The following is a 12200-nucleotide window of genomic DNA, read 5'->3' as shown; positions in this document are numbered from 1 at the left end:
CAGCACTAGGTTTCACCCTTTCCCTATCTCATCATCATCATCACCACCACACTCCCAGATGCGCAGGTTGCCTGTGGGCATCAACTAGAAAGACATGTAACAAACCACTCTGGAGGTTATACGACATCAATCGAGTTATCTGATGTCCATCTATTGTGCTCACCCCAAGAACATCTGGGAATGCCAAGATTAAAGGTGAATTTATGAGTAAAAAGAAGGGGGGGGGGGGGGGGGAAGAGAAAAAGAACCCGTTTTTACCACTTTAGCTTGACGTATGAAAACCCTCGCTAATATGTTTTGAACCACTTCACTGCTATTTCCTCGGTTGAGGAAGATCTTGAAAATGTACTATCATACAAAGAGGATATTTTTTTTTTTTTTTTTTTTTTTTTGCTAGGGTCTTTACGTCGCGCCGACACAGATAGGTCTTATGGCGACGATGGGATAGGAAAGGCCTAGGAGTTGGAAGGAAGCGGCCGTGGCCTTAATTAAGGTACAGCCCCAGCATTTGCCTGGTGTGAAAATGGGAAACCACGGAAAACCATTTTCAGGGCTGCCGATAGTGGGATTCGAACCTACTATCTCCCGGATGCAAGCTCACAGTCGCGTGCCTCTACGCGCACGGCCAACTCGCCCGGTCAAAGAGGATACAAAGAGGTAGTTGTTTGCATTTCCTTTTTCATTTGATCAACTTTGACCATGGTGTGCATATAGTTCATACATAGTATATGAAAGCTGCACTTTTGTTTTTAAATAATCAGATATCTAATTCTTTCCACCCACAAGAAATTTCAAATATTCAATTACATTTTTAAAAGGTTGTTCTGTAAGTTTAATACTGTTTGTCTAGTAGGCCAGTTAAGGCCCACTGTTTGATTTAATTTGAACTGTGATTAAAAATGTAAAAAGTCTGAAAAGGAGAAGGAGGATGACCTGAAGTAAAGCTAGGAATAGTAGACTGGAAACCACTTACCCTCAGGCAGCTTTTCCACAAGTTTGACGTAGGACTTTGGGAACCAGCCCTCTGTTCCAGCAAATTCTCCGTACCACCATTCCTCCTGCTGTTCCTTCACCGTGATGAGGTCTCCCTTGTTGAACGACAGTTGATTGTTCTTGCGAGCTAGCCACGAGAACACTGCTTGAGCAGGTATATTGTCTACATGTAGTCCTTGCCCTAGGACGGGGCTAGCCAATTCGTTAACAACCTGCGGTTTCATGTCTACGGCTTCCGCAACAGACCCATTATCACTGACATTTTCAGGAACTTCTGCTATTTCCCTACAGAAAGAATAGCCCAACATTTATAACATGAATCATATTATTTTAGATATGCTGATTGTAGATTAAAAGTAAGTTAATTTCACATCTGTATACATTAAGCAAGGATATGGGAATGCCATCTGAAGGAATGTGTCTAGTCAATAAGTTCAAAATGTAACATAGGAACCAGTAGCATAAATATGACTTTCTTTGGGAGAGGTGATGATTATGATGATGATAATAATAATAACAAAAATAATAAAACACATTTTAAATGGATGTTTTTTGCAAGTTTTTATTATTATTATTATTATTATTATTATTATTATTATTATTATTATTATTATTATTATTATTATTATTATTACCACCCTTAACTACGCCACTTATGGGAACTGTGTGCATATTAGAAATAAGTATATGGATTGGTTTACAACAAATGGAGTACCGTGCGGAGGAGGCAGACTGAGAACTGTATTGACTACCAGTAGGATATTCATTATGTTGTGTATTCAAAGCACTGTTTTTTCTGTCAACGATTGTACTTAATTTTCTTTCCATTGATTTGCAAATCTACTTAATTTTTTTTTTGTATCTTAACTCAAACATATTACATAGAACTTGTAGAGTAATTACCGGGATCTGTAAACTTTGATGTTGGGTGCAGGTTTATACTGAAATGAAATGGTATATGGCTTTTAGTGCCGGAAGTGTCCGAGGACATGTTCGGCTCACCAGGTGCAGGTATTTTGAATTGGCTCCCGTGGGCAACCTGCACGTCGTGATGAGGATGAAATGATGAAGACAACACATACACCCAGCCCCCCGTGCCAGCGGAATTAACCAATTGTAGTTGAAATTCCCAATCCTGCCGGGATTCGAACCCGGGACCCCTGTGACCAAAGGCCAGCACGCTAACCATTTAGCCATGGAGCCGGACCAGGTTTATATTACATCGCGGTTATACAACATCAGTCTTCTACTCTATATATCAATACACAACAGTACAGAAGAGTCTCGACAGAGTCATGATAATCCAGAGTTTCATGTATTGTGAGTCCCAACAGAAGAGGAAAAAATAGCAAAGGTGCCAACCTTTGAAGTGTGTTATCAGTAATCCCTGCACCTCCCGCACGCGAGAGAAAAGAGAGAGAGTAAAAACTCTCTCTCTCTCTTTCTCTCCCCATCCCCTTTTCGACAACACTCTATTCTACAGCATGTCATATTACACAACAAAATTTGCACATTATCATTTCTGTCATGTAACATTCTTTTTAGCATGTTTCGCACCCAGCATCTGCTTTTCAATATGGGGTTTCTTGAAGCATCCTTCCCCCTGCGATGATATTTTCGTCCTCTGAACCATAAGCGATTCCAGAGCAGATGTGCTTAATGTAGGCCTGAATTGTCTAATTTTTCCTATCAACACTGAAAACTCTTCTGTGGGGGAGTTACTGTCTGGTACACTTAATATTGCAAATACAACATTACTTAAGGTTTTATAGTGGAAAAGAGCAGTGTATAGCTCCTTCATTCGCTCACAACACTCACGGGTATCACAAGGAAATGACAACTGAATAAATATCATTGCATACCTGCCAACTGTTAGAAATAAAAAATAGGAAGATTTTTAAATTCCGGGATATCATGGCGTATATTGCGCCACGGTCTAGAAAAAAGGACAACGTAAAAGGCATCAATATCTACAGTTAAAAGGCAAACTGACCATTAAATTTTAAATCTCATGCTGAGAAAACATACAAATGGTTACAAGAAAATGTAACAAAATGCATAATATTTTCCTTTATTTGTAAGATGAAAATTGAAAATTCAATTTTATAGGTATCTCTGAACATATGGATATAATGTGTGTTATGTTTTGTGGCCATAATGTGAAGAGAAAATACGAGAAACTGTTGCTGACACAACTCTCTGAAATATATTCAACTCATTAAAATTATGAACTAAGAATGAACACAAATGCACTGAAATTCACGAAACTACCACATACAAAATAGATCAATAGGTCTCATACATTATTAACACGCAGCTTCGACAAGGGGAAAAGCAGAGAATCGCAAAAAAATTTTTTAAAAATAAGTACACGGCCTACAACTCCAACAAAGCCACGCACAGAAACAATGTTTACAGTTCGCAAACCGCAAAATAAGAAACTCAATCTTTCGCCCCGATTAATGGAGTTGCTAGCATGCGCTAGCCTCTGATTGCTGTCCTGAATTCCCAGCTGTAAAACACATACGATGCTGTAGTGAATGGGAAACACGATACACGAAGACGGCGGACGATACACTTGCCAAATAAAGCATCAAATAAGTACGCTTGAAAATGAGGTTGTATAAATTACACAAGCACAGAGTAATTAATCCTAGGGGAAGTGTACTGACTGTACTGGAGATTATACTGCTCAAAAACAGGAAGAAGAAAAATTAATTGGAAAATCGGAAGAAGAGTTAATAAAAAGGAAAGTTTCCTCACTGCCAACTTACAAGCATTGAAATGAGGAGAGCTGAGCAGTAATACTAGAAAGAACTTTTTCTTTCTTTCCTTGTTACTTTTTTTCATGATAATGTTGCTTTTCCATTATCATTTCCCCTTTTACTGTAATGCCGTAATTGTGAGGTGAAATCCGTAATAATTACAGATAATCCATAACAGTTGACACCTCTGAAATAGGTAACCAACTGTTAAAAAATGGCAATCCATTCCCAGAGTGCCATTAGAGCAAAAAAAGATAAGTTCTTGGTAGAAGAGAATACAGGGGAGGATGAAGTAGGCCGTCTAAAGACAGCCATACTTCCATACATCAGAAACACGACAGGATTGGGAAGATACTAAACAAATATGATATCACGACCATTTATAAACAACACGGGAAGTTAACTAGTTGTTGTATCTGCCACCAATCAAAGATATACAGTAGAAGTCCGTTATAGCGAGAATTCATAACGGCGAAAAATTTACTCGCTATAGCGGATTGTCGTTATATCCGATTTTTTGTAAAAGTCGGGAAAACCCCCATGCACATTAAAATCAGTATGAAATAGCAATCAGTTTGTTCAAAACTTGGGTTTTCGCTGATAATATCCACACTACGGCTTACTTGTGTGTTTTTCGAAATCCGATACTACGTGAGAGAGTGTGTTTAATTTCATTCTGAAAAATATATATTACCGCATTTCTCCAAATCCAAGACGACCCCCACTTTTTCCTTCAAAAAATTTCAATCAGGCTCAAAAAGTGCTTTGTAAAACCATATATATGTCTTTCTTATACAGTACACATTTTAGACTATTTGTAGACGCCGAGCATTGGCTTTAGTTATGCCGTATTTTTTTGCGGCCGTACAATTATGCTTTATTTCAGCGGGTTTAATAACCATTAACTTAAAATTGGCATCATAATATCAAAGGGAATTCGTTGAAAGTTTGCCGGCAATACACATTCCACGCGTCTCTACAATATGACGATCCATCAGGAGAATATTCTAGCTTACTATAAAACTGTTACTTTCACTCAGGCGCTACATGCACGTCTTGCTTGCCGGATTCGGCCAACTTCAGCGGCTAACGATGTACAAATAGGTCTTAATCGCGGACTTTGAAAGTCAACGAACGAGTTTATTGCGCCGCGGTATGGCAATTCTGCCCTTACATTTTTGTGCACATACCTCACAATTTCATCTTCGACTTCTTTAAAGCGTCCTTGTTGCGGGCCACTGAATACATTTTTTATGCAGTACGCATTAAAAATGCTATCTTTGTCTTCACGGCAACGCCGAATATTGGCTTTAGTTAGGCCTACGCCGTATTTTCTTGCGGCTGCACAATTAGTATACATTTCCGAGTGTTTAATAGCCATTAACTTAAAATTGGCATCATAACATCGACGAGAACCCGTTGAAAATTTGCCGGCAATACCTGTTCCACGTATCTTTACAATACGACGATTCATCATGAAAATATTCCTGCTGTCTATAAAACTTAATTTTACTAAGCGTCAGGTACAGCAGACGCGTTATAACTCTGCTCATCACCTAACTTAAACGTATATGTATCATGAAAACCTATTAGAAACGCATATAGAGAAATAACCTCCTCGCTAAAAATTGACATGGGAATAGCTTTCCGAAATTTAACTAGACGCGAAGAATATAAATTATCCTCTGAAATCAGTGATGTACACTGCCATATCTTGAGGTGTATCACATTCTTACTTAATTTCAGTATACGGTATACCATTAAAATTAAGCGATCGTTTACTTCAGACTTTATTTTTAACAAGTTAACAACTGCTATCAGCCGCGTTATTTACGCATTTATTACGAAAACGTGTTATCCTCTTTCATTTCGAATTTTCTTTAGAGAACAGCAGTCGACGGGTATTACTAATCGACTCCAATATCGCTTTCGAATGTTGACGAGAGAGATCGTAAATGCACATAGATCGAAAATTATACCGTACCGAAGATGATCAATCGCATTTTGTGGCAAACGTTTCAGTTTTGTTATTTAAATAGCGTCACCTATTCTAACTTATCTGTACTGTATGTATGATGAAAACATACTTCAAGCACCAGTAGAGAAACTATAACCTTCTCGCTATAAATTGACATGATGATAGCTTTTCCGTAATTTACGGGACGCGAGAAAATATAAACTAACCTCGTAATCAACGACGCACTCTGCCATATCTCGAGGTGTAGGCCTATCTCATTCTTACGTAATTGCGGTATTTAGCATTAAAATTAAGCGATCGTTTATACAGCATTTATCTTTAACGAGTTAACAGAGGTTATCGGACACGTTATTTACGTATTTATTAAGAAAACATGTTCTCTTCTTTTACTTTCCTTGCGTAAGAGCAGTCGACGGGTATTACTAATAGACTCCGACATTGCCTTCGAATGTCGACGAGAACTCGCTGGTGGGCATAGCGAGAAAACGATTCGGTACCGAAGCTGATCAATCGCATGCAGTACAATGACTGCGTGCATAAATATCGGCAACGGAAAATATCGAGCGCGCAAAATCGCTCGTAATAACGGATGCGTCAGTGATTGGGCTCTCGCTGTAACCGAAGGATAATACAGAGTTTAGTATAGGAATTTTGAAGGGACGGACAAAAGTTACCGTTATAACGGGGTTCTCGTTATATACCGTACTCGCTATAGCAGACTTCCACTGTAATAGAAATACAGGCCCCTGGAGTCTACCACATTGAATGTAGCTGCAGTACCTGTTACATAGGTGAAACATAGCATCTGATTTATACACGACTTCAAGAACATATCCAACATACCAAAAACCAAGACACAGATATTTCAACCCTAGCCAAACACTCCTGTGAAACAAGGCACAAAATTTAATTTGATAGAAACAAGATTTTAGCAGCCAGACAGACTATTGAAATTTCAAAACACCTGAGCAGTATGAATTTAGAGGAAGGCTACAAAATCGGCAATTCTTGGATGCCTAATACACGGTCTCTCTTATAAACCCAGACTGAGTGCGCGGAGTTTGTACTCTGCACTACAGCAGCTGCCTCAGCCCAACTTACGTCGCACATGGCCACCCTGCTTTAACAGTCTATACAATCTTGCATGAAATCTTACCTTATAGTAGATGCTGGAAGTGTCATCCTTCATAATAAGATAAAAACCAAACCAAACCCCATGGCACAACAGCCCCAAACGGTCAAGGCCTACGAAGGGAGTTCACACCAATAGCGAGAGTTAGGACTGTTCACACGACCATTAAGATGAAACCAGGCCTCATCAGAAAAGGACACAAGCTGTGAGTCGAATAAACGATGCGAGATACCACTCACAATATCTCACTCTTGTGGCTGGATCAGCAGATTTAAAACAATGGGCCCATGTAAACCTGTACGGTTTGATGTGTAACAGCTTTGTAGCTCTGTGTGCAGAAGAAACCGAAACCCCTACTTGTGCTAATTTTGTGAGCGACTTATTCGGTAACCGTTCAAGATTCACACCAATGTCGTGTAGCTTGTAATGTCTTGTAATCTTGTAATCTACAGAATGGTGGTGTTAATGAAGCTATGTAATATATAGAGAGAGACTTTCAAAAGGTGGTTAAATAAAGAAGTTATATCATGTTCAAGATCATACTTTCACGTCTCTGCACAGTATTTAAAATACAATTTACCGTTGGTCTTTATAGCTATTGTTGAGAGTGAAGGAGAATTTCCTGTTGTGTATGTTTATCAGGAACTCAAGGGAGACTTCATTAGTTAGTCGGAACATAGAAAAAATGATGAACTCTTCTCAGAAGAACTCTTAAGGTTTCACTTTACTTTTTCCTGCCTGCTGGCTCTTCAGAAATGTGTGCGCGAGCGTTTTGTATTCAGGAATCATTCAAGGCGAATATTTTCGCACTGCAAGATATGTGGTTAAGGTTATTTTTAATATTTATAACTTTTGCTTTCTCAACGATTCATTTGTTTCTATATTCGTCCCTGTTTTTATCTCCTCGTAAGATGTGTATTGTTTAATGTAACACCTTATGTAAAAAATTGGGTTAAATGAAGAAGTTATATCATGTTCAAGATCATACTTTCACGTCCCTGCACAAAATTTAAAATGCAATTTACCGTTGGTCTTTATAGCTATTGTTGAAAGTGAAGGAGAATTTCCTGTTGTGTATGTTTATCAGGAATTCAAGGGAGACTTCATTAGTTAGTCGGAACATAGAAAAAATGATGAACTCTTCTCAGAAGAACTCTTAAGGTTTCACTTTACTTTTTCCTGCCTGCTGACTCTTCAGAAATGTGTGCGCGAGCGTTTTGTATTCAGGAATCATTCAAGGCGAATATTTTCGCACTGCAAGATATGTGGTTAAGGTTATTTTTAATATTTATAACTTTTGCTTTCTCAACGATTCATTTGTTTCTATATTTGTCCCTGTTTTTATCTCCTCGTAAGATGTGTATTGTTTAATGTAACGCCTTGTGTAATATAAATGTCTACATGCTAGCCTATTTCCCACATTTTGGCTGAAGATGACGCCAAACAGCGTCGAAACTAGTTCCAAGTGTAAATATATGTTGTAAATAAACTATAACATTTTTGTATTGAAAAGGTGGACCCTTTTAAGTTTCCTATCTTCCATCTTCAGAGCTGTCGACAATGGGATTCCAACCCACTATCTCCCGGATGCAAGTTCACAGCTGCGCACCCCTAACTGCACAGCCAACTCGCCTGGTATATAAAAACTATCCAACAGGGATATGGAAACACTAGATATGATTTTTTCCGACATGAGGGCATTTTATGTAGGATGCTAATCAGTTTATAATATCACTTATTCAATACATTAAAATTTTAAACAATTAGAAAATTATCTTTATTTCCATACGAGACATGTTTCGCCTTGTCATTGAAGGCATCAGCAGTCACAGTACTACCTCAAGGCATAAATCAGGTACCTGATTTTGTAATTAAATAATATTGGCACATTCACTTGCAATGAGGGCAATTTATGTTGTGTATTCGCGGATACAGTGATAACTATAGGCCTATCTACCATTTCTAAAGATGAGACAAAAGGTGTGAAAAACACAAAAAAAAAACAAATATGAAAATCTTTTCCTGTGGGGATTATAAAATAACAAATACACTGAAAGGTGTAAAATAATGCCAGACAAAAGACAACAAATATGAAAACATGTGCACGAGGGCAAACAAAAGTATCAAAGTATTATTGCAGATCACACTCTTTCTAAAACAAATATTAGTAGAAGCCTTTTATTTCGGAGCAATGGGTTATTACGCATTATTTTCTGGCCACACTCTCAGACAATGAATTGGAGGTTACACTCGACCAGCAACTGCCAGGAATAACTTTGGCCACCATTTTGAATCAAACAAAACTTTAACCAACTTTAGTGATAAGAGTCGAAACTTGAAGGTGCGAGTTTTAACATTCGTGACCTTTGTGTGCTTACGCCAGCCCACTTTCTGACAGATTTTAATTTTGTCTTAATTATTAAAGAATTTCACATTTTCTGTATCCATAACAAGATTATCACAAGACAAATATATACCACACTAGTCAATTTCACACGATTATGTTTCTAATCCAGATAAAGATAGGCTACCGTATCATGTAACAAATATTTGCTACACTTCACTGTACCACTCAACACAAAATAAATTTCTACCTTCTGAATAGAATGCGAAATACAACCACAAAGAGGCTCACTTTGCTATTCAGCAATCTCGCTGCTAATCGGCAAGCAAAACTGAACATTCCTGAGGCTAACAACTTGCTCCGCGAAAGTGCAACTTGTTCTGTGAAGTTCAGGAAGGCCATTTCCTGTAATCACGGAACTGTGGCGACGGCTCTTACCCGAGTTGGAAATCATGTTTCTTTCACAAGGGATGACAAATACAGTAACATTTTCAGGGTTGGGGAAAATGTGATCGTACTAAGCGATAATAGCAAAATTCCGTGACGCGATAAGGGAGGTACTTTTATATAGATTTAAAACGATGAGAATCAGGACTTCAAATTTACATCATGCTAAGCAGGAAAGCGTGTTAATGAGGAATGCACTAACGAGGTTTCACTGTACCTAAGAAGTATGATAAGACAGATCGAGAAACAAAGATGTGAGAAAGGAGGTCGGAATGGAAAACCTAAATGAGAGAATTGATAGGAGTATGCTAATTGGTTTAAACATGTAAAGAGGATGGAGGAGGAAAGAATACCAAAACAGATGATGAAGATGAAGTTTGAGGGAAAGAGAGCGAGAGGGAGACGTAGAACAAGGTGGACTGATTCAATAAAGAGGAGTGCAAGAAGGAGAAACCTGGACTGGAACAAAATGATGGAAGAGGAATGGTGAAAGGAGAAAGGAAGGCAGAAAAGTGTCATAAATGCCCCGACCCGGCAGGAACAGGATAAGGAGAAAGGACGATTGTGCTTGAGAAGTTCATATTTATTCTCGCAAACTGCTAATGCAGATCAGATGTATTTATTGTACTGTAGTATTTTTTTTATTTGTCTTTAATAGTAGCGAAGTTAGGACTCATGGTCCTCTCTTACACTTAACCATGTCATTGTACAGAAAACCGTAGAGAATATTAAAAATTTTAAAAGAAACTAATTTGTATCATAAATTCAAAATAAATACAGCATAATTATACCAAAATGAACATATCATTTGTCAAACTACTAAATGAAATTTAATGATAAAGAAGTTTAAATTAATTTAAAGAAAAATTAACTAAATTATACACACATCCATACATCACCATTCACCCATCAAGATTCACACTGTGGGATTATGCATCTAAGAGATATCTTATGTATAAAGACTTGAAAGACTCTAGTGAGTTACTAATTCAGATGTTATCTGGAACAGAGTTCCATAATCTACTTCCCGTCGCAATAAATGAGCGATTATAGGCAGCTGACCTGCTAAAGGGAATGGCAAGTGTAGTAACAGAGTGTGTGTTATGCTGGTGAAAAGAGGAAAGGTATGAAAAATTTGATGACAGGTACAGGGTAGTTCTCTCAGTTAGTGATCTGTACACCAACAGGGCTACATGAAGATTTCTGAGTTCTTCAAATTTCAGGAGGGAAAGTTGCTTGTAATAAGGTGTGACATGAGTGTCGTAGCGTAACGAAAATATAAATCTGATGCAGGAATTCATGGTGCTTTGTGTTTTTCTCATTTGTTCTTTCGTTGCATCTATGAATACAGCATCACAATAGCAGAATAAAGGTAGAACTAATGTTTTTATAAGCCTGACTTTCATATTTAATGGTAAAATGTTATGGTGGTATTTCAGAGGATGGAGTGAGGCATATACCCTGTTACAGATATGTGTGACGTGTTCATTCCAATTTAGGTTTTCGTTTATAACACCACCTAGATTATTTACCGAGCTTTCATACGAAATTTTGGTACCAGAGAGTGAGTGAAGTGGTTTTCAATACTAATATTTAACTAAGTTAACAATTACAAACTTTTTTCTTTTTTTTTTTTTTCCTTCAAGATTTCCCTTCCTAAAATTAGGATGTGGGGATTATTCTTGTATATACTGTAAATCCCTCCACATAGCACATCCATAAAACAGGAATGAATCCATGTCAAATGATAACCAAATAAATTAGGAAAAGGATCGAGAGGAAGAGATCATCAATATATTCATTGTAGGAAAAAAGAAAAAAAGAGTCTCACATACTCGAGCTGTCGTTTGTTCTGAATAGCATCTCCCAAGATGATATCAGCAGGGAAGGCTGCAGACGGGTCTACTATCTCTCCATTTAGCGGCACAATGGATGGATCTTCGATCTGTTCAACATAAGACTCGGGAAACCAGCCTGTTAGGCCTCTCAGTTCCCCAGCCAACCAACCAGGCTCTGCGTTCTGGGTTAGTGGCACCTGGAACACAAGGTTCAACATGCTGCAATTCTCTTCATTGTTACTCATCTCCATCTGTCAATGGATCATTAACACAGTATGAAGGATTGAGCATCACAAAGATAGACAGATTTAATTTTATAACCTGAACTTCATACTATAATAATAATAATAATAATAATAATAATAATAATAATAATAATGTTATTTGGCTTTACGTCTCGCTAACTACTTTTACGGTTTTCAGAGATGCTCAGGTACCAGAATTTAGTCCCACAGGAGTTCTTTTATGTGTCAGTAAATCTATCCACACGAGGCTGACATATCTGAGCACCTTCAAATACCACTGGACTGAGCCAGGATCGAGCCTACCAAGTTGGGGTCAGGAGGCCAGCGCCTCAACCGTCTGATCCACCCAGCCCGGCATACTCTAATAATAGTATTATTCATCCATCACCCTTATCCAGGGAGCTTCTGGGTCAGGCAGTGTATCATCACTGACCTCCATCCACTTCTCGCACCTCCAT

General features: G+C 38.0%; 1 protein-coding gene across 8 annotated transcripts in view; it reads right to left on the bottom strand.

Moving 5' to 3' along the window:
* The window catches only part of Dap160 (dynamin associated protein 160), a 196896-nt gene that overhangs the window by 116016 nt on the left and 68680 nt on the right, over window positions 1-12200 (bottom strand). For all 8 annotated transcript variants that reach the window (XM_067154599.2, XM_067154598.2, XM_067154602.2 and 5 more), the window contains exons 16-17: window positions 11495-11694; window positions 974-1278 (exon numbers count right to left, since the gene is read on the bottom strand). In XM_067154599.2, the coding sequence (XP_067010700.2) occupies window positions 974-1278; window positions 11495-11694 (505 nt within the window). The remainder of the gene's footprint in view (window positions 1-973; window positions 1279-11494; window positions 11695-12200) is intronic.

Source organism: Anabrus simplex, chromosome 10 (assembly GCF_040414725.1).
Source record: "Anabrus simplex isolate iqAnaSimp1 chromosome 10, ASM4041472v1, whole genome shotgun sequence".
Classification (NCBI taxonomy): Eukaryota; Metazoa; Arthropoda; class Insecta; order Orthoptera; family Tettigoniidae; genus Anabrus; species Anabrus simplex.
This window is presented reverse-complemented; position numbering and strand designations above follow the sequence as displayed.